The following is a 27,017-nucleotide window of genomic DNA, read 5'->3' as shown; positions in this document are numbered from 1 at the left end:
GATAGTGACCCCACCATAGAGACAAGAACCAAACTGTCCATCAAAGACTTAATGCACCTAATATCACTTTGCCAAAAAAACGCACTTTCATTTCAACGGCAAGTATTACACACAGAAAGAAGGCATGCCGATGGGATCACCGTTATCGGGACTCCTAGCTGAACTGGTAATGCAACGATTTGAAAACATAGCTTTATCCCAGATTACACCCAAAATTTGGATACGCTATGTAGACGACACATTCGTCATATTAAGAAAGAACCAGCTGAATGAATTCTTCAATCATATTAACACAATATTCCCTGCAATCCAGTTCACAATGGAAAAAGAAAATAATCGACACATCAATTTCCTGGACATTTACATCAAAAGAAATAGTGACGCCACCTTGACCACAAGTGTTTACCGTAAACAAAGCCACGCAGACAAGATTCTACACTACGCCAGCAATCACCCGGTATCTCATAAACGGAGCTGCGTGAAAACCCTATTTAAACGAGTCCACACGCATTGTAATACCAAGGAAACAAAAATTAATGAGAGACGCTATCTGTTTCAACTTTTCACCTCGAACGGATACTCAAAATCATTCATTAATCGGAGTCTACACAGCAGGCGCCAAAGGAATCAGCATACAAGCGACGTAAATCAGAACCCCCACCCCACCTGGCATTCACTCCCGTACCACCATAATGTGTCAGAAGGCACGGCACGCACCCTGACCAAGTGGGGCATCAAAATAGCACATAAACCCACCAACAATCTGCGCACGGTCCTGTTTAATGCTAAAAACAAGAAATCGACAGCCGAAACACGAAACGCAGTTTATAGTATTCCATGCAATTCTTGCTCAGCGGTATACATAGGACAAACGTCAAAAAAAATCTCAACACGTGTACAGGAACATCACAACGCCGTCAGAAGAAAGGACGCACTATCTTTGATATATGCACATACTAAATCAACAGGACACACATTCAACTGGGACAACGTGAAAGTAAAATTTAAGGCCAGTACAAAAAGCGCCAGAGAGTTGGCCGAGTCTTGGCTATCAGATGAAAATGCCATCAACAGACACTTGGACATAAACCCAGCATATGCCAACTTAAGAAGGACATATGCACTTTAATTTAATGATACACCCCCCCCCCCCCCCCCCTTTGATCATACGGACTTAGTCACCTCCACCCACCCCCCACTGAATGTGTTGCTATATATTGCCTTTGATTCTTGTAAGTCTAAGCATTATCCTCTGATGAAGACCCCTGACAGGGGTTGAAAGCTCAGGAATAAAACTATTTTATGATACGTGATTCGTTTTTTCTCCCTTTGTGGATCTCCAACTGCAAATATGCAAACCGTATCACAGACCTTCTCTTCCATTCATATATACATATATATATACACATATCTATATATACACATATATATATATATATTTGCAAACTGTTTCTTCTTCATTGAGGTTTTCTCTTGGAGAGCTTTTTTCATTTCATTGAAAATTAAAGCAGCAGCTGCCAAATTATGTAGCTTTCTTATTAATTTTTCAACATTATGTAAAATAACTTTATAAAGTAACATAAATGGTTTAAATACTGGTTATCCTTTTACACTAAAATATTACTAAAGAGATACAAAAAAAGTAAAATGCGTATGTTGTTTTTCTTTAAGGAGATTAAATATTACTGAAGAAAGAAAAAAAAAAAAACTAAAACAGCCAAATGGGGCTATGCATACAAACTTTAAAGGTTTAAATAAAACAGAAATATATACCTTTTACTTCCTTAACTTGTGGAGGGTGTATCCTGTAGCAAAGCCCTAACTTTTTTGTGAAAGCCCGTTTCAGTAAATAAGTGTTAAAAAGAGGTGTAAAGATATTGACAATAAGCTATGCAAACCCAGGAAGACGTGGAATCGTTTAAATCAAGTATCATTATATCTTCCTTTCTTAAAAAGAAGTAAGGCAGTACTTATAAGCTTACATATATATATATATATAGACATACATACATATATATATATATATATCTATATCTATATATATGAATATATATCTATATCTATATATGTATATCTATATATATCTATATCTATATCTATATCTATATATATATATATATATATATATATATATATATATATATATATATATATATATATATATATATATATGTATATATATATATATATATATATATATATATATATATCTAAATCCCCGCGAAGTACTGCTTTTTAATTTTTATGAAGAAGAAAAGCTTTTTAAATTGAGGGAAAATATCCCAATAGCAATTTGTTAAGGATCTGTTTTTTTGTGAAGCAGCCTTAACACAGCTTTTCCACTGTTTTATAAATAAACGCCATATAAGGTCTTCCTTTTTCCTTGCTTCGCCAAGGAAAGAGCCTTTTTATTAAATCCAAGGGTTCTTCGCTTTTTTTTTTTTGTTTGTTTATTACGATTGTTATAGTTCTGTTTGTATACGATGTTGTCAGTTCAGCACTCAGGTTGTAATATGACCAAGCCGTGCAAGCTTACTGTTAAGAATGCAACGTATAGTTGTACATGAGAAAAGCAATCTTGCCTCAAATCAATGGCAACCTTTTGTAGGTCTATGAACTTAATTTAAAGTTTAGGTTTACACGGTGCTTTCTTTCCGAAGTACCTGCACTCATGAATATGTCTGTATGCGTCAGTCACTCAAATCCCCGCGCTTCGCACCGGTGAAGTACTGCTTTTAAATTTTTATTAAGAAGAAAAGAAAACCTTTTAAAATTGAGGGAAAATATACCAATAACAGTTTGTTAAGGATCTGTTTTTTTGTGAAGCTGCCTTCACTCGAGTGATCACTTCGAGCTGACTTGCTGGCTAACCACAAGCGTTACCTGGTAGGTAACCACCCATACAATCAGATTGTGAATCAGACTACGAATGCCGTGAATGTAATTACCCCGATCTACATGCTGTCAAATAAACGAACCACACGCCGTGGCGCAATTTTAGGGGCTTCGCCTCTAGCGCTGACGTCCGAGGTTCGATTCCCGTTTTGGAGTGAAGTGAGTGGGTGGTTACCTACCAGGTAACACTTATGGTTGGCCAGCAAGTCAGGTAACATCAGCCACGGTGCCTTCAGTTGTGAGAGGCAGATCATAGAATGGATGAAAATAGTTTACTGTCAAATAATGCAAAAAGTACGCGACACCTGTTTCCCCCTTATTCTTGGCTCATCAGGCGTACACACTCACTGCACTCGCTTACGGTAATCGAACGTCGGACGTCAGCACTAGAGGGGCTTCGCAGCGGTGAAGTATTGCTTTTAAATTTGAATTAAGAAGAAAAGAAAACCTTTTTAAATTAAGTCTTAAAAAGAGGTGTAAAGATATTGACAATAAGCTACGCAAACCCACCAAGACATGCAATCGTTTAAATCAAGGCGCAAGTCGAAAAACACCATCCCATAATATTAGTTAACGATTAACACATTTCTATATGTATTGTAAGCATACAATACAACTGATAATATGTTGCGCTTATTTATCTGGTGTACTGACATTTTTGCGCGTTTAACGGCTGAAATCTAACGTGGTTTGTGCCCTTCAGAATGAAAAGAGTTTGCATTTACCTTTTTAATAAAAGGCAAGCTTTTAAGCCTGAGAAATCACCCCATAAATGCACATGTTTAATTGCACATGTGTTAATATGTATGCTTACGCAGTATTAAAAGACACTCAACAAGTACACAGTATTAAAAGACAGTCAACAATTAACGTCATTTACCTTCGTTCCCGCGTTTGACTTGTGCTGTAAATCTCTTCCTCGTTTTCAGTTCACGTGATTACGTAGGAGGCGTAATACGTGATGATGCGATACGTGACTCCGCCTCCTCCATTAGAGTATATGGACAAAAAACAGGTTCCAGTTATGACCATTACACGTAGAATTTCGAAATGAAACCTGCCTAACTTTTGTAAGTAAGCTGTAAGGAATGAGCCTGCCAAATTTCAGCCTTCTACCTACATGGGAAGTTGGAGAATTAGTGATGAGTGAGTCAGTCAAACAGGTTCCAGTTATGACCATTACGCGTAGAATTTCGAAATAAAACCTGCCTAACTTTTGTAAGTAAGCTGTAAGGAATGAGCCTGCCAAATTTCAGACTTCTACCTACACGGGAAGTTGGAGAATTAGTGATGAGTGAGTCAGTCAGTCAGTCAGTCAGTCAGTCAGTGAGTCAGTGAGGGCTTTGCCTTTTATTAGTATAGATAAGCAGAATTTTAATGTCAATTCTGAATGACATAGGTAACCAGTGTAGTGACATCAAAACTGGAGAAATATGCTCAGATTTTCTTTTCCTAGTTAGGATTCTAGCAGCTGCATTCTGCATTAGTTGCAAACGATTTATGTCTTTTTTGGGTTGTCCTGAGAGGATTGCGTTACAGTAATCTAGTTGACTGAAAACAAACATGTAAACTAATTTCTCAGCATCTTTCAACGATATAAGAGATCTAACTTTTGCTATGTTTCTTAAGTGAAAAAATGCTGTCCAAGTGGTCGGACGAATATGTGATTTAAAATTCAGGTTACAGTCAACAGTTACCCCTAAGCTTTTTATCTCCGTCTTGACTTTTAATCCTAATTAATCCAGTTTGTTTCTAATAGCCTCATTGTATCCATTATTGCCAATCACTAAAATTTCAGTTTTCTCTTTATTTAGCTTTAGAAAATTGCTATTCATCCATTCAGAAATACAAGTAAGACGATGTGCTAGTGAATCAAGAGAATCGGGGTCATCAGGTGCAATTGATAAATACAGCTGTGTGTCATCAGCATAGCTGTGGTAGTTTACGTTGTGCCCTGAGATAATCTGACCTAACAGAAGAATGTAGATTCAGAAGAGCAGCGGACCCAGGATAGAGCCTTGTGGAACACCATATAGAGATATCATGTGTCTTTGAGTTGTAATTACCACAACTAACAAAGAATTTTCTCCCTGCCAGGTAGGATTCAAACCAATTTAAGACACTGCCAGAGATGCCCACCCATTGACTAAGGTGATTTCTAAGAATATTTTGATCAGTGGTGTCAAATGCAGCACTCAGATCTAGGAGGATGAGAACAGATAAATGGCCTCTGTCTGCATTTACCCGCAAGTCATTTACTACTTTAATGAGTGCAGTTTCTGTGCTGTGATTTGTTCTAAAACCTGACTGAAATTTATCAAGAATAGCAGGTTTATTGAGGTGGTCATTTAGCTGCATAATGACGGCCTTCTCTAGAATTTTACTTAAGAAAGGCAGGTTAGAGATGGGTCTAAAATTTTCAAGAGCAGACGGGTCAAGATTATTTTTCTTAAGTAGGGGTTTAACTATAGCAGTCTTAAGACAGTCTGGGAAGACCCCCGTATCTAATGACGAGTTTACTATGTCAAGAACATTATCAATTAGCACGCACGATACTTCTTTGAAAAAACTTGTTGGTATTGGGTCAAGGACGCAGGTGGAGGGTTTCATTTGAGAAATTATTTTATGTAAATCAGGTAAATCTATCCTGGTGAAAGAATTTGATTTGTTTATTATGGGGTACTGGGGTTTAGGAGGATCCTCAGTGTTGGGGAGATATACTATGTTATTTCTAATATCATTAATTTTTTGATTGAAAAATACAGCAATAGCCTCACAGGTTTTACTGGAAGTACTTTGGAGGCATTCCTTTGAGTTACCTGGGTTTAACAGACGATCAATCGTCGAGAATAAGACTCTGGGATTACTAGCATTGTTATTTATAATCTTAGAGAAATAGCAGCGCCTCTCAAGACGGACTGTGTTATTGTATTCTGTTATTTTAACTTTTAATATTTCATAGTGGATAGTTAGTTTAGTCTTCCTCCATTTACACTCAGCTCTACGGCATGCTCTCTTTAAATCAGACACTCTTTGGGTCTTCCATGGTATAACAATGCTAGAAAATTTTTTAACTGTCTTTTCAGGTGCAACTATGTCAACAGCAGCTCTCACTTTAGTGTTAAATCTTTCCACCTTACTATTTACATTATCCTCGCTATTATAGTTGGCACTATAAACGGACTGATTGGTTAGAATGTTTGTAAGTTTTAAAGCTGCTGATGAGACAAAGAAGCGTTTTTTAACAATATGCTTCTCATGAGTGTTTTCTATCATTATTTCTATATTAAATAGTAGAAGAAAATGGTCTGATAGACCTGCAAAGACACCATTAATGTAATTAAATTACAACAGAGCAGGTTTTCTCCACAATGGCAATTATTCTTCTTCTTCTCTTTACTTCTTAACTCTCAATCCCTGGATGACCAGGAGATGCTCTTTTAAAGACACACCTCTGTAACACTACCAGAGTCCTCACAGGACAATAGAGCTGTCCTGCCAATGACTCTCATTGATCATACAGAACCCCATATTAAGACGGCATTTTCCGTACGGTCTTTCAGGTGCCTTAAGAAGATGCTGCTACCCAGAGTACCAAGGGTCTGCTACGGCCCTTATCCTAATTCAAATTATCTATCACTATGTTATAATAAGTTTGTTATAATATTAATTTTAATGTCACTGTCTCTGTGCACATTGTTTTACGGATTAATTCATAAAAGCAGACCAAGTATGGTACACAGGGGCTAGGCTGCATTTAGAAACCTCTAGTCTAGCAGTTTGGAGAAACGAGGACTGTGAGGGTAGGCATTGTACTATTCCTGTATTTTTGGAGGTGGGGTTGAGTCCTTTCCTGTCCTTGTTTGGAGACCAGAGAGAGAGTCTGCACGTGGAGAAACCAGTATATAAGGCTTAGACTGCTGCCAGGACACTTTGAAACTGATGGACGGAAGATTATGTCATCTGTCCGAAAAATTCTTTCAGCGCATCGACGAAAGATGGCAGACTGCGTAGATCAAGATTCCCACCTTGATAAGGTTTGTCATAAGCTTCCCATCAGTAATGCCACATAAACCGTCAGTAAAGAAAGCTAAGTTTATTTCTCTTATGTGATTCTTGTTCCGCCGTATCACTATGGGAGAGATATCGGCTTTTATATCATATCTCTATATTTTTCGGTTACTTAAAACGCCGCAATTTAAAAAGAACGTATTTCCAAAGAGCTAGTGCCTCTTAAGGAAACACACTACATCAGAATACCAAACAAAGTTTCTTAGGACTGTTTTTTTTTTTTTTTTTTTTTTTTTTTATTTGGTGACTCAATTTTATATTTTTCTCCTATCCAACCAGATCTCTGTGGAAAGAGTGATGAAGGAACATGAGAAGAGCTTCACTGATCTGATACGGTGCATTGAGGAAGCCCACAAGAAACTGACTGAGAGGATCAGAAAACAAGAAAAGAGAGAAATGAAGAAGGTTGAAGGGGTCATGGAGCAACTGGAGAAGGAGATTGAGGAGCTGAAGAGGAGAGAAGCTGAGCTGAAGGAGCTTTCAGAGACCAAGGACCATCTCCACTTCCTACAGGTGAGAGTGACACTTCATAGGGAGTCTGATCAGACTGGGGTGTGTGGGACCTGAGAAACTTTAGAATCAAATTCAAAGGATCTGAGAAGTTTGTACAAATGGCAAGTAACAGGTCATTCAGCCCAATTTCATGTTTGCCTAATATTTCCACAATTTATGTAAAACTCTCAAAGTTCCTGCCTTTATCTGCGACCTTCAAACAACATCCTATGGCCGCCTGACAGCCTCCCACCTCAGTTTTACTGTACTGATCAATGTAACTCTTTTATGATCTTTTTTAATATGAAAATTGGAAATATCTACCAGCAGCTGACTTCTTTTGAAACTCTGTACATGGAACATTTTATGATCCCCTTCTTCTTCTTGTTTTACTATTTTTAAACTCCCAACTGTGGTTGAAATATCTGATATTATTAGAAATTCCAAGCCCTCTCTACCTGCCAGCTGGCTCCAGTTCCTACTGATTTCTCTTTCCTCTCTAATAACTAACATCACACATTCTTCTCTTATCTCTGGTCTTGTTCCTTTATCTCGTAAAACAGCTGTGATAACTCCAATTCTCACAAAGTCTGGTGCGGATCACTACAATCTAAATAATTATCGTCGAATCTCAAATTTACCTTCCCTTTAAAAAACACTTGAAAAACTGTTGCTGTCCAGGTTGACTCTCACCTTACTGACAATCATTTGTTTGAACAATTTCAGTGTGGCTTTCGTCCATTTCACAGTACAGAGAGAGCCCTGGTTAAAATCACCAATGACCTGCTGATGGCAGCTGTCTCAGGGCTGTTGACCACATTTGTGCTCCTTGATCTGAGCCCTGCCTTCGATACGATATCTCATGATATTCTCCTTGACAGATTAAAATCGAATGTCATTATTGGCACTTCACATGCCTGGTTCAAATCTTATCTCTCAGATCATACACAGTTTGTACAAATAAACAATATCAGATCCCAAGTTTGCCCAGTTGTTAGTGGTGTTCCCCAGGGCTCTGTCTTGGGCCCCCTTCTATTTATTATTTATTTTCTGCCCCTTGGTTGTATCTTTAGGAAATGTGGTATTCATTTTCACTGTTATGCTGACGACCCCCAGCTCTATCTGTCTATTAAGCCTGATTTCACTCTTCCACCTTCTTCCTTCTCTAACTGTCTGCAGGAAGTTAAATCATGGCTGTCTGCTAATTTTATTAAATTAAATAGTGATAAAACAGAGGTTCTGTTGGTAGGAACTAAATCTGTTTGGACAAATGTGATAATATTTCATTGACTATTGATAATTCTCTAAACTCTTCTTACTCCCAGGTTAAGAACTTGGATGTTGTTCTTGATAGCACCTTAAAATCTGAGGCGCATATTAATATTATAACTCGGTCAGCATATTTCCATCTCAGCTGTTTTAGCTCATCTCTTTCAGCTACCAGCACTGCTATTCTCGTTCATGCTCTGGTCACAATTCATATTGATTATTGTAAGTCTGTCCCGTCTCTGGTCTTCCTCACAAACTCCTTTACAACTTCAGTATGTTCAGAATTCAGAATTATTACCAGAACACCTTCCACTGAACACATCACTCCAGTCCTTCAGCAGCTTCACTGGCTCCCTATTAAATATCACATTGATTTTAAGATTATGCTAATTACTTACAAGACCCTCCATAACCTTGGACCTCCTTATCTTTCTGATCTTCCTCACATCTCCATCCCTTCCCATATCCTTAGATCTTCTTCCTCTATTTATCTTATTATACCTCCTGCTCAGCTGACTACCATAAGGTTTAGAGATTTCAGCCGAGTGGCCCCTCGCCTCTGGAACTCTCTGCACAAGATATTTGTTATATTGACTCTCTTTCTATCTTTAAATCTCACCTTAAAGCACATCTTTTTAAAAAGTTGAATTTAATTTTATTATTGCATTTATTCTGGTTTTATTGTTCTGTCAAATTTTATTAATTTTATATTGTTCGTGTTGCTTTGAATGTATTCTGTAAGGAGTCCTTGTGTGCCTTGAAAGGTACCTATAAATAAATAAATAAATTATGATTATTATTAGTAGTAGTAGTAGTAGTAGTACTAGTAGAAGTAGTATTACCTGAGAGGTAGGTAAATCTGCAGTTCTTTGTTTGAAGAAGCAAATTTGTATGAAATGTATTCTTAATAAGTTTCATTTTAAATGAAGCCATCTGACGAAAGAAGACACAAGCTTCCTTCATATCTTTAAACACTCTTGTCATGTCACCTCCTCATGTCCTTTAACTGATAATATTCAAATCCTTCGCAATTTCCTCACAGCTCAAACTCCACAGTCCAGTCTGGTCTCTTCTTCTTCTTGTTGACTTTCTTTTCTGCTGTTTTCTCATTTCTCTAACACACAATATTCCTGATGTGGTCCCACAAGTGTGTTCTACAGGGCAGATTACAGAACTGTGATGAGCGCACAAAAGGTTCCCAAGCCCTTCTGACAAGCCATACACTTTCTTCCAGTTATTCCAGATCTTCCCCCACAGCCTCATATTTCAGTGTGGTTAAATGGCAGAAACACCAAATTGGCTCATTGTGATTGCTAGTGTGGGTCTGACCTTGTAATGAGCTGGCAGCCTGTCCAAGGTAGCACACTCCCTGATGCCCAGTTCTTCCAGGATTCATTTATGAGAAAGGTCTCATCCAGCAGAGTCAGAACTCTTCATACACATTTCTGTGCCCAGACAGACCAAACTTATCCACCCTAATTTATTTAGTGCAGATTCACATTAAACAGACCAGCGCCATCTAGTAAACACAGCCAGTCCAGACCAGTGGGGTATGTCTTTAGTTCAAAGAAAGTAGGCGGGCACAATGTGTCACTCAAGACTTTGTAGTCCAATCCAGACACAGAGGTGACAGTTGAAGAAGTAGAAGTGAAGGAGAGACAACCTTCAGTTTTAATTTATGGTTTTATGCTCATCTGCTGACCTTGACATTTTTCAGCTGGCATGGTGTTCAAAGTCTTGTTTCATGTCTTTTTTGTTTATTTATTTATGTTAATGTTGATTTTGTTGAGTATCTGCATTATTCTTTGTATTTGATCCTGCCAATAAGCTACCTGTGTTGCATTGCATGTGTTTTGTGTGTGGCTCACCAAGAGGTGGACCATCTGCCAATCACTGCCAGGAGCTTCCCTTTCACCCTATAAACCCTGAGGGTCTCCCACAGTTTCATTGTGAATGTGCTCTGCGAGTTTGTTGAGTTCTTGTGTTCTTTTGGCTGTGCCTTATGCTTTTGAGATTTTCTGGATTTTTCAGCCTGTGCTTTGTTTTCCAACAACTCTCTTTGGATTCTGTTTGAAAACTTTGTTTGCTTTGGTATGCCTTGTTTGGCTGAAAAGAGTGTCTGTGTATTTGGAATAGTACTTTATGAAGAATATTTTTTTAATTCTATCTATCTATCTATCTATCTATCTATCTATCTATCTATCTATCTATCTATCTATCTATCTATCTATCTATCTATCTATCTATCTATCTATCTATCTATCTATCTATCTATCTATCTATCTATCTATCTATCTATCTATCTATGTTACTAACTTCATCTAAGTACATTAAAGAGCCCAATGCCTTGTTTTGTCTGCTAAGTCAGTTCTTCACCTGCCTCTCCGCTGCCCCCCTCAGTCCACTTATCTACAGTCTGATGACTCGCCTCTTATGGACTCCTGCTAGAACATCTTTTTGAAAGTCAAGGCACCTGACGTCTTATGGTCCAATATCTATATATATAATTCACTAAGCCGCCGACAAGTAGCCACCCATGGAAAGCAGGCAGCCACCCATGGAAAGCATGCACCGCCGACAAGTAGCCACCCATGGAAAGCACGCAAGACAGCCACGCCCACCAACTCTAAGACCATTGCATACGACGACAACTCGCAGATCCATGCCCACCAACTCGGACGAGACACCTCGGAAAACACGCCGTCATTTATGTTTGTCTGGGCTACAGTCCACATGCACCTCTGAGCCACGTTGACTTTTCGGTTACGACGCACGACCGCATGCACCATCGCAAACTGTTTTACACGCTACATACAGCAATTCGCATCCGCGACAAACATGCATCTTCTTAGATGGTCCTGCAGGAACACAGAAGACGTTTCCCCGCCCACCAACACTCCTTATTCCCTGGCCCGCGTCCACCCTCACTGTGACCCACGTTGACTGTTCATTTGCCCTCCATGGCTACCGCTTCAAATGTATTTCATGGAAACAATACTTCTTTCAATGTTATACAGATTCCTGCATCAGGGAACTGCACGCGCGCTACACTGAATGGATCAACGTGTGTCTACCCAGCGCAGAGAAGCGTGGGTAAGCCGTTGAACCCCATTCGTGCTGGAAACCGGGGCTTGCAATTGTTCCCCACGAACGAGGAATTCCCAGTAAGGGCGGGTCATACGCTCACACTGATTACGTCCCTCCCCTTTGTACACCCCCCCCCCCCACCCCCTCGCTACTTCCATGGTCGTGTGACTTGGTGGATTATATATAGAAAAGCAGCCAGAATCGCAAAGAACAATGAAAAGTCTACGTGGCGCAGAGTTGCATTTGGACTGTACCAGAGACAAAACCGAATGAGGCGCTGTTTGGAAAATGAACAGTCAACGTGACTCACAGGTGCGTGTAGACTGTGCAAAGACGAAAACGACTCAGGTGACGAGTTGGGGGTAGGCACATGAGCAGGCAGTGCATACTGAACGAGAAATCAGCAGACTAGCATGACGGAGAGGGTGGAATGGGCGTCCTTCCCCTCTCCTCCCGTTCTGTCCTCCACGCCCGATGAGCCCGAGCGGGAGGAGAAGGCGCGACGGCGGTCCTCCAGTTTTCAGTCACTGACAATTGTATGTTGGTTCATACCATGCATTGTTACAATGTTACTTTCTTGGTGGTTTATTAAATTACGGAATTTTCAAATGTTAATTTTTTCCCTGTGCTTAAAAATCATTAAAAAAGCGGCCTGATTCCGGGTTGGCTAGTAATGAAATATTCTCCTATAAATAAGCAATAAATGAATGAAAGTAATCTATCTAAACCCAAACTCTCTGTTCAACCTGCTGATCCTTACTTGAGAGGAGGTCCTTCTTATTAATGTTACTTTTAATTTCTCCTCGTCCCCTCTTCTCTCCTGATGCAGACTGTGTCCTTCCTGCTGATGAAGACTCACTCAGCTTCACTGTCACGGCTGACTTTTCTTCTGAGGACCTGCTAAAAGAGCTGTCATGTCTGAAAATTCGTCTGGAGAAGATCAGCCATTGGGACATCCTGTCTTTGACTTTATCAGGTACAGCGTCTGATCATGTTGTGTTCATTGTTAAAGTCCATTAGGAGGAGCAGAGTGACAATAACAAGGACAGTGAGGTGCACGTTCATTAAGATTTATCCATTTTCTCTATTAGTAATTTTTATAGTGCTGTTTGCAATGACGAGCTGAGTGATATCACAGTCTCATAGTAAGCAGCTGCTTTTATTCAGAATTCTTAATATTGTGAAGGACGGCCGGTGTCTTTACCTGGTCAGGACACCCTAAGGATAGAAGGACGGGGGAGACAAACTGCACAGGTCTTTATACCCCCCAGGACACTAGATGGAAGTGAGCCCGGGATCAGATTTCCACATGGGGGGGTCTACAGGGCATGCTGGGTATTGTAGTCCCAGGGGACAGCCTTGTTGGGTCCCATGGAGGATGCCAGGGAGAAGTGTATAACTGGGGAATCCCTATGTCATGGGGTTTCCGCCTTACTTAGAAGTGCTGACAGACCACTTCTGGGGCAGATAAAATAAAAAGGGACTCTCTAAATTCCATCAGGTGGCCATAGTTGGGAGGAAGGAGGACAAATCTTTCAAGATGAATGGAGGGGGCAGTGAGAGGCAGAGAGAGACAGTATTGATCTTAGTGTACTTGTGGTTGTAATGGTGGGAAACCCTTATAAAAGAAGAGTTTTTCCACAGTAAAACCGTGCCTGTCTGTGCCTGTTTGTGTTGGGTGTTTGGGGAGCTGGAGTGCCCCCTATTGTTCACAATATATCTCTTCCTAGCAGAGTGAGATAGCCGCTCATTAAAACAGGCTACTGGTACAACAGTAAGTCCATCTGTTCTGATCATGTCGCACATTTATCAAGCTCTGTTCATCCGACATGCTCGCTCTTACCTCCCTCTTACTTTGTGCTCCTGTTGCTTTTGCTCATCAGACATGTTAGGTCTTACAGCCATCAGTTTTTTGTGCTTTTGTTTCCTCTGTTTATTGAATATTGCTTCAATCTGTTAGACACTCGATGACTAAGGACGTGATAATGGTTTGACTCTTCTAATTCTGGGATTGATGCCCCTTGACAGAGTGCACCCTTTACCTTACGCCTTGTGCTTGTGACCCACATATTTCTACCTGTCTGGTCTGGAATCTCCTCCCGTGCCACTTTAGGGTTGCACACTATCTCTCTAAAGGACACCTGGGCCAAGTCCGCCAATTGTCTACTACAACGCAGGCCAGTTCAGTGACCCTGAGTTCGAGGTGTTGGATCAGTTACCATCTCCTGCAGATGTGGCCTTCATAAACAACTGGCTCTTCCAAAACATCATCTAAAAAGTCCAACATCCAACAGGACTTGCATTGCACTGGCCTCATTATTAAAATTTGATTTAGGAAAAGTAAAACTGCCTTAACTTTTTTTTTCTTTTCATAAAATTAAATGATTTATTTTAAATGGTAACACTAAGAACTGCTAGAGCTCTTTTACACCTTCTGTCCCCTTAAGCTGCTCTACTGTTCTCCCTCTCATCTGCCTGCTGTTTGTCCTTCTAGGAGGTGAACTTTACTTTTCTCTGTCTGTTCTTCTAACTTTGTGCTACTCTTATTCCTTACCTAAAAGCTCTCCACTCGCATGGTTTGTATTCCACTGTATTAATGATCCTTTACGTTGTTGCCTGCTTAACTGTTCAACCTCTGGACTGCTAAGAACTGTTCAACCTAAAATAAAGAAATAAATTAAACTTTACTACCTTATCTGCTCTTACTGCCCCTTGTGCCTGATCGGGGGTCTTAACGATGGCCGCTGACCTGCGCACCACTGAGCCTTCACCTTTACTGCATTCAAGTCAGCCACAGCCTTTATTTCTTTTCTTTTAAAATAAGTAATTGCTGTTACAAAAACACAGTTATGTACTTGCCGATGGTGATATCAGTTACTGCTGCTTTCTACCTCCTTGATGCTAGTTCAAATATACATAACAAGAAAAAAGAAAACGTACAAGTACAAGTAACTTTTCCAAACGCACCTCCAAACACTCAGCTACTTTTGCTCTTGTGTAGGTGAAAAAAAATCAAAACAAAAAGCAAAAATCCCTTCTAAAGGGAAAAAAGCTTTAAAAATTCCGGCAACCAAAACCCAAGTTTTTAAGAGCAAGATGTATTTTTATTTAACTCTGTGTCTGTAAACTTGTGACCCTCTGGAACTGTGATACGGTCAATAAAAAGTTAAATACTCAGAGGTCTGTGTACATTTGAGGAGTAAATTATTTCTGCCCTGCACAGAGTAGATGTCTTAAACAATGTGCCAAATTTATCGTTTGTTACTACAAAGTATACTGTGACTCTTCAGGGAATCCTTGGGTACCACTGGTCTGACTTTGAATGAGGCACATGACCTACACTGTGAGGGAGCGTCAGTTACGGCACTACAGCCATGTGGCGCGATTCCCCAGGGGTGACCCTTGGACCAGACCAAGGGGACGCCCACGTAACACCAGGATGCCATAGATAGAGGGTCATTTCCAGAGGTTGGGACTGGACAGTGTCTCTGCCTGAGGGGTTGCCAGCCAGGATCCCAAGCTGCTTCATCGTGTGATGGGTGCAGCAACGAGCGGTACCAGTGCATGCCCCCCAACCTGACCTGACCTGACCTGACCTGAATCTGTGGAGGTTTATAAAGTGTGGTACAGATTTGTTTAAACACACAGTAAGCTAAAGCAGTTCTGCACTGATGAACATAAATGGAACCTAACAATGTCTGTCATGAACAGATCTGCTGATCTGTGGCCATCTGACAACACAGCAGAGGAAAACAGAAAGTGAGGTGACGAGGGTTAACAGGTCAGACGTGTGTGCGCCCAACTGCACCGACACTGTTTACTACCTGGAAGAAAGTCTGAGATCCAATGGTGGATTGGACTGGGCAGGCTGAACTCGGTCAGTTTCTTATCATGGAGCTCTGAGATGTTGGTATCTAAAGCAGAGGTCAAGTCCACAGAGAAGACCCTCACATGTGTCTGTGGCTCGTCAAATTGTTAGTAAATAAAACTCACTGCATCATCCACACACCGGTGGGCTCTGTGTGCAGACTTGATCAGCATGTTTTGTTGCTTTATTTTAACTGCACTGCGTTTGTAATAAGTGTCTAAGAATGTGACATTATAAAACTCCACCTTAACATTCTCCATTCTTCTCTTTTCTTTGTATTTTCAGGTCGTGAAGCTCCAATCTTCATCCTACGGCCTCCTGAACCTCAGAGAAGAAAGGAGTTTTTACAATGTGAGTCTGTCAATTCATGGAGTTTATCATCATTTCACTTTTAATATCTCAGGCCAGGCTTATGATATGAAAGCATTATGTGAGTGTGGTGGGACTGATGAGCTCAAAGTGATGGGGGTCCTGTGACTGGTGCGTTATGGGATATTGAGATTCAGGACAGGAAGGCACCAAAACAGTCTGTTGGACTTGAGTCTCTTAAGTGTCAAGTGGACTCACAGAAAATAAAAACGAAATCCTGCCGACTACGCCAGGTCCTCCTGTCACTCCAGTCATACCTCTATTGTTCTTTATCCTTTGTCTCATTTTTTCATTTCACTTTCTGCTGTTTTCCTTTTCTTCTTTCTGTTTCTTTTTTATTTCAGTCATTCCTTTGTAATACTGATAAGAATTAAGTATGCACACACAGCATAAGGCACACAATGAAAGCAGCTCAGTGTGCTTCACATAAAAACACAATGTCCACTCCATTAATATCTACATATACAGTCTATGTGTGTAAAGATGAAGACAAAAGGACTGTTTTATAAAAGAATCCCAGCTTCTCTGTGAAATAAGTTAAAGCTGACTAAAGTACTTGGCCATTCTGTTCTCCATAGAGCAGACACTTTGATTTTGATTCATAACTTAACATATTGTAAGAATAAAACTAAATGAAAATAACAGAAGGAAATATTGGGAGACCTTAGATGTTAAAAGACATCATTGGATAAGAATCGGCCCTCTAATGAGAATCTCAGGGGTCTTTGGTCACTCAGTAAAGTCCTCACTTAGCTGTGATATGTCATTGTGTGCCTCACACTGAACGTGGACAAGAGAAGAAGAGGAAAGGACGAAGGTCACAGCTGAGCAGGTCAAGGTGAAGACTACAAGACCACCTCCAAATGGCTTCATGTTCTTGTGGCCACAGCAGCTAACATCAAGAAGTTTAAGGTCCATGGGACGGCAGCCAAACTCACTGGATGTCACATCAAATAAAAAATGGACCCCTTATTGAACAGAAGGACAGTCTAAGAGGTGAAGAACAAACCAAGGCAGACATCAGGACAGACTCAGGGTGACCACCACCATCAAAGTACAACAGAGTCAAGTAGCACCATCATTCACTTACTGAATGAAAGGGGGCTTCATGGTGGACGACCCCACTTCTGAAAGAGCATTTGAGTCTCGTCAGTGCAGCTCCTGATTGGTTCTTGTTAATTGTCTGTGTTGTGCTCCGCCCCCAGTCCCGTTACACACTCCCAGATCTCCTCACTCGTTTTCTTTTCTCTCCTTTCAGACTTCTGTCCCCTCACACTGGACATCAACACGACAAACGGATACCTCCGTCTGTCTGAAGGGAACAAGAAGGTGACATGTGAGAGGACAAAAATTGAATATCCTGATCATCCTGACAGATTTGACTGCTGGTACCAAGTTCTGTGCAGAGAGGCTCTGACTGGGACTCGCTGTTACTGGGAGGTGGAGTGCAGTGGAGACTCAATTAGGATTGGAGTCGCATATAAAGGACTGAGAAGGAAAGGACAGGGCAGTAAGTGCCGCCTTGGATACAACGACAAGTCCTGGAGTTTGCAGTGGTTTAATTCCCAGTACTCTGTGTGTTACAATAACCAGCAGACTGTAATCAGCGCCCCCTACAGCCCCAGAATAGGTGTGTATCTGGACTGGCCTGCTGGCTCTCTGTCATTTTATAGCGTCTCACACACAATGACCCTCCTGCACAGGTTCAACACCTCCTTCACTGAGCCCCTCTATCCAGGGTTTGGGTTTGGTCTTCACTGCAGTGTAACAATCAGCCATCAGACACCATGTGACCACTGACCAGTACCCTCCACTGGTCACTTGATGTCCTTACAAACTCAGGTCCTCTTTGTGTAGTTTGGGGTGAAATTTAATTTACAGGATAGGTGGGTTGGGGGGTCAGTACCTTTGTGATTGAATTTGTGGATGAGAATGTGGGACGAGTGCAGCTGTCAGGGTCCATCCACCCATTATCCAACCCGCTATATCCTAACTACAGTGTCACGGGGTTCTGCTGGAGCCAATCCCAGATAACACAGGGCACAAGGCAGGAACCAAATCCCGGGCAGGGCACCAGCCCATTGCAGGGCACACACACTCACCCACACACCAAGCACACACTAGGGACAATTTAGGATCACCAGTGCACCTAACCTGCATGTCTTTGGACTGTGGGATGAAACCGGAGCGCCCGGAGGAAACCCACACAGACACGGGGAGGAAGTGAACCTGGGTCTCCAAACTGCGAGGCAGCAGCGCTACCCACTGTGCCACCATACCGCTGGCTGTCAGGGTCTCCATTATTATTGAGTTTGAGTAGCCAATCAGGTGTGTGTGTCATAGTGAGGGGCGGAGACACGTCAGACCTACAAATACCAGTCTGACCAGCAGGGGTCACTGTTGATTCAGAGCCACATGTCCTTCAGGTTGACACCCCAACAACTACTGAGGCCCCCAAGTGTCACTGAATGTCACCTGTTAAGTAGGACAGGCATGTGGTCCTGCTGGATCAGCACAACTGAAAGGCGTTATACAGACTCAGTATGGAGAGCTCTTGAATAGTGACTATATGTAGGAGCAGAGAGTGACAGATGGGACTGGAGTGTTGTCCACTCACTAGACATGTTGTGACCCTCCATTGGTCACTCAAAGGGTCCTTCACTTCAGAATGAATTTACTGTGAATGTCTGAAGACGAGGACTCACCGGTCAGTCAGATGTCAGCCATACTGACAGAGTTTGGTGTTTTAGTTGATGTCACATTAAACTTTAAACTGCACCTCCTCCTTGTCCCCAGATTTGTCACTCTTTGTACCCTGAAAGCTACAACATCTTCACAAAATAAATTTTTGGTCAGTTGGCACACACTTGACATGGGTGCACATGTGTGGCTTTGCAGTGGACTGGCACCCTGTCCAGGGTTGGTCCACAAACCTGAAATTGAAAAGCGGATAAGAAAGACAACGAATGGGCAGAAGGGGTCACTGATTGGTCAGTCGCCAAACTACTGTCTCTTGTGGCCACTCTAAATATTACACAGCAATTTATACAAAAAGGAAATCTAAAAGATAAAAGCAGAAAGCATTCAGTGAAATCCTGAGCAGTGAAACATGAAAGGAGAGAATGAGAAACAATCAGAGAGTCAGACGAATGGAGACTTTAACAGGAGGACTGAGGGGTGGGACTGAAGTGCAGTGGCGCCCTCTAGTGGACACCCGCCATATTACACACATGGGAAAGGGGGGAGAAAAGAATACAGTGCAGTGTAAAAGAAATAAGAATAAAGTAAAACACAAGAATAAAACACCAGAAATAAAGAACTGTAAATATTATATCTAAAACTAATTAAGATTTAAATGAATTAAGAGCAAAATAAGGGAGACACGATCACACAGTCACATGACCTTCAGAGCTGACAGCTGAGCTGATTCTTCTGTAGCCAAACTGCCCCCTCTAGTGGCCACTCTCAATATTAACCTTCCTCTTGTGTTAGGGTCAGCACCGACCTGTTTTACTTTTTAAATGCATAAAACTACTACCTAATTTTGTTTATTGCATCAAGGCTTTTTGACTTTGTCAGGAATCTGTATTTAATTAAAATAAAACAAAAAAAAACAAAAAAACAATTGTACTAAATTATAAAATGCTCTGGTGAAAATGAATGAATACCTTTGTGTTGGTAGGGTCAGTTTTGACCCAGTTATAATTTAAAGTTATAAAACAATAGTTAGGGTCAAAACCAAAGTCCTAAACACACGTTGAGGGTCTTCTCTCTTTGCCTGTGTGTCTCCTTACCTGAACAAACAAAACAAACAAACAAAGACAGACCTGTTCAGACATGTAAGGCTTGCATAAGACAAATTTAGTTTAGCGTTGGTGACTTGCAGAGTACACATCTCCTGTTTGCAGCAGTCAAAAATGAGAAGAAGATTTACAGTAAGCCCAGCTCTGGATCATATCTTTTCTGAAAATGAGGCAGAGGACACAGAACAGCATAGTGATACAGATGAGCAGGCTTCTGAGGAGGAAGACATTGTAGAGTATCTACCAGAAGGCACAGACACATCTGATGAGTCTGATGAGGAGGTCACCGATGCTGAAGCTGCACTCACTCCTGCTGAAACGTTCAAATCTTAAAAGTGGTAACATCTGTTGGAGCTCAGTACCTCCTGACTTACATGGCAGGGCAGCTGCTGCAAATGTCATCAAAATGACCCCTGGAATCACAAGGTTTGCTGTGACGAGAGTAAGTGACATCAAGACATGTTTTGATCTGTTTATGCCATTGTCACTAAAGAAAGTCATGATTGCTATGACAAACCTTGAAGGAAAAAAGGTTCATGGCGACATGTGGAATGACATTGATGAGGAATACCTGGATGCTTATATTGGTGTTCTTCTTCTTGCTGGTGTTTACAAATCCAGCAATGAGGCCACTGATAGTCTCTGGGATGCGTCGACAAGCAGAAATATTTTCCAGGCAACAATGTCACTTCAGTCATTTCGAATGATATCAAGAGTGCTTAGATTTGATAACAGAGAAACTAGAGAAAAATCTGACAAGCTTGCTCCCATCAGGGATGTCTGGGAAAGGTGGGTGCAGCTCCGTCCACTGATGTTCAACCCAGGGCCAGAGGTAACAGTAGATGAACGTTTTGTCCCTTTCCGTGGGAAATGCCCTTTCCGGCAGAACATGCCTAGTAAGCCAGGGAAATACGGCATAAAAATTTGGGCAGCCTGTGATGCAAAAACCAGCTATGCATGGAATCTGTGGATTTACACAAGCAAACATGCAAGTGGCATTCCTGAGAAAAATCAAGGAAAACGTGTAGTCCTCGATATGACTACTGGACTGCGGGGTCACAATATCACATGTGACAATTTCTTTACCAGCTATGACCTTGGACAAGAACTTCTCAGGTGGAAACTTACCATGGTGGGCACAATAAAAAAAAAATAAACCTGAGCTGCCTGCTGTAAATTTTGCAGGTGAAGGACAGGGCTTCACTTTCTTCAAAATTTGCTTTTACAGACACCACCACGGTTGTTTCATATTGTCCAAAAAAACACCGGAATGTGATACTTATGTCCACTTTTCACAAAGACGCAGCTGTGTCATCAGCAAGTGACAAAAAGCCCATAATTATCTTGGACTATAATAAAAACAAAGGTGGAGTGGACAACCTGGACAAGCTGACTGCCACCTACACTTGCCAGAGAATGACCAGGAGATGGCCAATGGTTGTGTTTTATAACATTCTAGATGTGTCTGCATACAATGCATTTGTGTTGTGGACCCACATTCACCTAGGGTGGAACTCAACCAGAAAAAACAAGCGGAGAATATTTCTTGAGGAGTTAGGAAGTTCCCTTGTCAAGGCACACATTGAGCGAAGGGAACGGGTGCCCCGGGACCCAGCCGCTGCAGCCTTGGTCAGACAGCTGCAGAGCTCACGTGGCACTCCTTCCACACCATCAGCAACACAAAGAGCATCAGTGCCAGCATCCTCTTCGGCCAGCACTGCCTCAACATCAACCTACACAGCCACAACCCCACTGAGGCCACCTGATTCTAAAAGAAAGAGGTGTCAGGTCTGCCCTAGCAATAAAGACAGAAAGACAGACGTACTCTGCTTCTACTGCAAAAAATAGATTTGCAAAGAACACACTGAAAGTGTCACTTTGACACACATGCATCTAAATGCACATGCATGTTCTTACACACAAAGACGTTTTTTGGAACTAGTGCCTCATTTCTGTTGGTTTGATTTGCTTGATTGTTTGTTGTTTGTTTGACCTTGCAAATCCACATTTTGAGATTTACTTGTTTAGCTTTCCATTTATATTAAAGTTATTTTTGAAAATACTTTTTTGCCTTTTTCTTTGAAATAAATATATATGGGTCAAATTTGACCCGTAACACCATAGATGTTACTATAGTAATTAATATTATAATATAAAATATATATAACAAATTTATTTAAGAGATGTGTTTTAATACCCCTCAGTAATAGTCAGGTAACATAACAACCTTTTATTTATTTAAATAATTCTCTTGTGGTTCATTTAATCATTTTTTAAAATTGAAAACGAGAGGTATACTGTTAAAGTAAAAGCTCATGAGGTCACAGCAAAAATATTAAAAACATTCTTTTAATGGACAAGGAAGCGTAACAAAGTAACCAAGAGGTAAGGAAAAAAATTGGATGATAAATAATTGTTTTGAGGGTAATATGGCTGATTAAAGACACGGGTCAAAACCGACCCGTTAACATAAGAGATAGGAACAGAAAGCTAACATAAGAGGAAGGTTAAAGCAGAACATCATAAACTTCATCTTAAAATCATTTAATTTAATAGTTTCTTAAATCCCATCGTAACTAAAGTAGCACATTAAATGCTTTGTTCTGTATTTGTTCTTCTATGTGCTCTATGTGTGTGAATCATTATTTGCTTCTTAAACGGGCTTTCTCTTCCTCCAACTGGACACAGAATCCATTACATTCGTAATATTACAGCTCTCTGAACAATTTAAATACTGAGATGGATACTTGATATTTTCATGATGATAGGAGTTAAAGCATGTTATTAAACATGGGTAAACGGTGGCATAGTGATATTGACAAACTGGCGACCCATCCAGTGCTTGTTCCTGCCTTACGCAAGATGCTTGCTGCGCCATGTGTGACTTTCAATGAAATCATTTACTGCAGTAGTACTGTCTCTTTTAAATGTACTAACCTCCAATTCCTGTCCTTCCTTTTCTTTCTCCAAATACCCAATCGCCACACAATCAGCTCTGTAATACACGTTAAGCCATCTATAAGTTTAGAACGCCGATTCTTCAAAACTTTTAAGGAAAACTGAAATATCTTCGTAGTACATGTTTAATTATTCTATCCATCTATCCTTCCAGTGTCACGCCAGCACCAGCAAGAATACAGGAATAATAGGGGCACAATCTACTTGCTATCGCTGAAACACGTGTCCTCACATGGTTAATTATTAACAATATAGATTATTTAAATTATGTTAAAATTTTATCTGTATAATGTAATAAACATATTTTGCTGCATTTCATCTTAAAAATGATATCGTCATCATATGTAAATACGCGCTTTATAAAGTGGCGCAGGTTGTGCAATATTATAACTGTATCACAAGTTTACAGTGAGGTGATTGTACTTATAAGTACAAACAGTTCTACAAGGAGCACTTGATGGACTGATTGAGTGTATTTAAAGCTCTTGGGATGAAACTGTTTCTGAACCACGAAGTCCCTACTGGAAAGGCTTTGAAGCATATGCCGTATGGGTGAAGTTCAAATACACAGCATGGCTGAGGCAGCGTGTGCTTGATGCTGTATACCGATAATTCTCATTCTGATCAGCTGCTTGAGAGCTGTGATTCCACACTCAGATACAGTGATATAAATACTCCGAGTGGTGCAGTGAGAGTAATAAGAAAAAGAAGAAGATGATCCACTGTAGCAACCCCTAACGGGAGTAGCTGAAAGAAGAAGAAGAAGAAGGTGCAATGAGAGTAACAACACTAAAGCAGCTATGGTATTTGGAATAGTTTGGCCATTCCATGGACTATTATATTATTAAAGGTTAACTACAATCAGATGCAAACTAATAAACAATATGCGGTTAATTTCAGTGTACTTGATAAAGTCGTAAGGGATGTGCATCTAAAAAAGAAAGGGAAACCACACTGGAACAAAAGCACTACTTTGACACTGGGTGCTGCCAGTTTTCAAAACTGAGCGGAGAAGTTACGTACACCAAGGATTAAGCTGGCATGAAAATGTGCGTGGCTTTACACCAAGTTTAGGTTTTATACATCGCGATGTGAGCATGGAAATGGGAGTACACAATATTTTTGTGCTTATGTACCATTTATACACGAGGCCCCTGGACTGGAGCTGGACATACCCAGCACAGATGTTCAAATGAACACCTTCACAAGTTAATGACACACCTGTTGGACTTGGTGGGGTTTAATCACATTGTTAAAGGTCAGAGTTCACCTCACAATCATACATTACCATCCATCCATCCATTTTCCAACCCGCTGAATCTGAACACAGGGTCACGGGGGTCTGCTGGAGCCAATCCCAGCCAACACAGGGCACAAGGAAGGAACCAATCCTGGGCAGGGCGCCAACCCACCGCAGGACACACACAAACACACCCACACACCAAGCACACACTAGGGCCAATTTAGAATCACCAATCCACCTAATCTGCATGTCTTTGGACTGTGGGAGGAAACCGGAGCGCCCGGAGGAAACCCACGCAGACCCGGGGAGAACATGCAGACTCCACGCAGGGAGGACCCGGGAAGCGAACCCAGGTCCCCAGGTCTCTCAACTGCGAGGCAGCAGCGCTACCCTCTGCGCCACAGTGCCGCCCATCCTACATTACATACATTTAATTCAAATGAGAATATATATACAGTAATATAACATTGAAAATTCTCAGCTGAAGTTATTGTAAGAATCTTAGACTTGGTTCCGTAGTGCAGTATTGATTGGGTGACATGTGACTAGAACGTGTGTCTTAAAAAGGCCTGAGATCAGCAAACTTAAATTAAATAAAAACACCCAAAGTCAGATGTGCAGCTAAACACACTTACCCCCCATGTCACCGCACTACAGACTCCCTCCATTCCTATGGTGAAACCTCAGGGTACTGAATTACATTTTAGAGGACTCTGCATGGTGACTAACTACACTTACACCAACCAACTGCTGCATCATCTTCTTAAGGACACCTTATGATGGCTGGAAAGTCAGATATTTCAATGAGTAGCCCACGTGCCATTCACACCTCTGCCAGGGGCTGTTCTGGTCTGCAGGCTGTAGTTTGCCCACCAGCACCTCAGATACTCAAAAGAAAAACTGATTAGAGTTCAAAGAACCTCAGCTCAGTGTGATGAGCTTACTTGGCTCACTCGACTGTCCATGGATAAATGGAGAGGCTCCTGCTCAGTACTGTCCTTGGAAAGTCAGGTTTATAAGATGGATGAATAGATTCTTCTGCCACACTGCATTTACAAAACCCTTAACTCCTGTTATTTAGTTTATATCTACTGAAAACTAAACTCCACTCACCTCTTTTTCTTCTTTTTCTGTCTCCATCTTGACCATTTTATGATTGTTATGTTCAGTCACTCCACACATCGTGCAGATACATGTGTCATCAGTTTTACAGAATATTTCCAGACTTTTGTGATGTTTTGCACAGAGTTTCTCCTTTAGATTTCCATCAGGATCAAGCAGCTTGTGGTCCTTCCAGGCTGCTATTTCAAAGTGAGGCTGCAGGTGAGTCTGACTGTAGGAGGCCGGGCAGGTCAGACACGACTTCACTGCTCTCAACTTCTTCTCAGTACAGGATTCACACTCCACATCATTCTGAGATGGAGGAGAACTGAGTCCTGTCTTCTTGAATTCCTTGATGATTTCATTCAGCAGAGTGTTTCTTTGCAATGTAGGCCTCGTGGTGAAGTTCTCTCTGCACTGAGGACAGCTGAACAGTTGGCTCTGATCCCAGCACTTCCGACAGAAACTGTGAGCACAGGGGATGGTGACGGGGTCAGTCAGGGTGTCCAGACACACTGAGCAGGTGAACTCGTCCTGTGATACAAACAGCTGGGCTTCAGCCATCGTCAGTCTGAGGAGAGGCAGGCAGAGAGAATCAGTGATACAAACGAGGATGGTGGGTTTTTAGCAGTTTTTTAAAGTGCTCCATCATATTAGCCTATCGGTTATCTATTCCAGATTTTAGGTGCATTAACAGCAGTTGGCCGCCTCACCACTTCTTTAAAGTTTAGCTCGTGGAATTCTAAGCAGACACTCATTTGAATATCTAAAGTTATGATTTGGAGTGTAAGGTGAGAGGCATTCTGAAATATAAGATGAGGTGAGATGAGTTAAGGCTTTGTAAACCATTAGCAGTATTTTAAAGTCAATTCTAAATGACACAGGCAACCAGTGTAGTGACATCAAAACAAGAGATCTGCTCAGATTTTCTATTCCGAGTTAAGATTGTAGCAGCTCCATTTTGCACTCATTGTAATCGATTGATGTCTTTCTTGGGTGGTCCTGAGAGGAGTGCATTACAGTAATCTAGTCATATAAAAACAAAACTGTGAACTTATTTTTTTGCATCTTGCAAATTTATAAGGGATCTAACTTTTGCTATATTTCTTAAGTGAAAAAATGTTGTCCTGTTGATCTGATTAATATGTGATTTAAAATTCAGGTCAGAATCAAAAATTATTCCTAAATTCTTTACATCTGTCTTGACTTTTAAGCCTAATGGATCAAGTTTATTTCTAATAACCTCACTATATCTACTTTTGCCAATAACTTTTCTCCTTATTTAGTTTGAGACAATGACTACTCATCCATTCAGAAACATAAGTAAATGAATCAAGAGAGTCGGGGTCCTGAGGTGCTATTGATAAAGACAGTTGTGTGTCGTCAGCATAGCTGTGGTGGCTCACGTTATGCCTTGAGATAATCTGACCTCATGGAAGCTTGGAGATCAAAAAGAGCAGCGGACCAGGAGCACCATATTGAATATAAGGGGTCTCTGAAATATAATAACCACAACTAACAAAGAATTTTCTACCTTTTAAGTAAGACTCAAACCAATTTAAGACGCTGCCAGAGAAGCCCACCCACTAAGGTGATTAATAAGAATATTGTGATCAATTGTATTAAATGCAGGGTGGCACAGTGGCGCACTGGTAGCGCTGCTACCTCACAGTAAGGAGACCTGGGTTCACTTCCTGGGTCCTCCTTGCATGGAGTTTGCATGTTCTCCCCGTGTCTGCGTGGGTTTCTTCCGGGTGTTCTGGTTTCCTCCCACCGTCCAAAGACATGCAGGTTAGGTGGATTGGCAATCCTAAATTGTCCTTAATGTGTGTGTGTGTGTGTGCCCTGCTGGCACCCTGCC

General features: G+C 41.1%; 3 protein-coding genes across 5 annotated transcripts in view; 1 reads left to right on the top strand and 2 right to left on the bottom strand.

Moving 5' to 3' along the window:
• Positions 1-17,880, top strand: part of LOC114652550 (E3 ubiquitin/ISG15 ligase TRIM25-like) — a 487,506-nt gene extending 469,626 nt beyond the window's left edge. For all 3 annotated transcript variants that reach the window (XM_051927920.1, XM_051927921.1, XM_051927922.1), the window contains one exon: positions 17,492-17,880. In XM_051927920.1, coding sequence (XP_051783880.1) covers positions 17,492-17,851 — 360 coding nt within the window. In that variant the 3' untranslated portion in view covers positions 17,852-17,880. The remainder of the gene's footprint in view (positions 1-17,491) is intronic.
• LOC114642076 (tripartite motif-containing protein 16-like) overlaps positions 1-27,017 on the bottom strand; it is a 920,397-nt gene that overhangs the window by 331,349 nt on the left and 562,031 nt on the right. The window lies entirely within an intron of this gene.
• Positions 1-27,017, bottom strand: part of LOC114652513 (tripartite motif-containing protein 16-like) — a 231,388-nt gene that overhangs the window by 119,853 nt on the left and 84,518 nt on the right. The window lies entirely within an intron of this gene.

Source organism: Erpetoichthys calabaricus, chromosome 5, assembly GCF_900747795.2.
Source record: "Erpetoichthys calabaricus chromosome 5, fErpCal1.3, whole genome shotgun sequence".
Lineage (NCBI taxonomy): Eukaryota > Metazoa > Chordata > Cladistia > Polypteriformes > Polypteridae > Erpetoichthys > Erpetoichthys calabaricus.
This window is presented reverse-complemented; position numbering and strand designations above follow the sequence as displayed.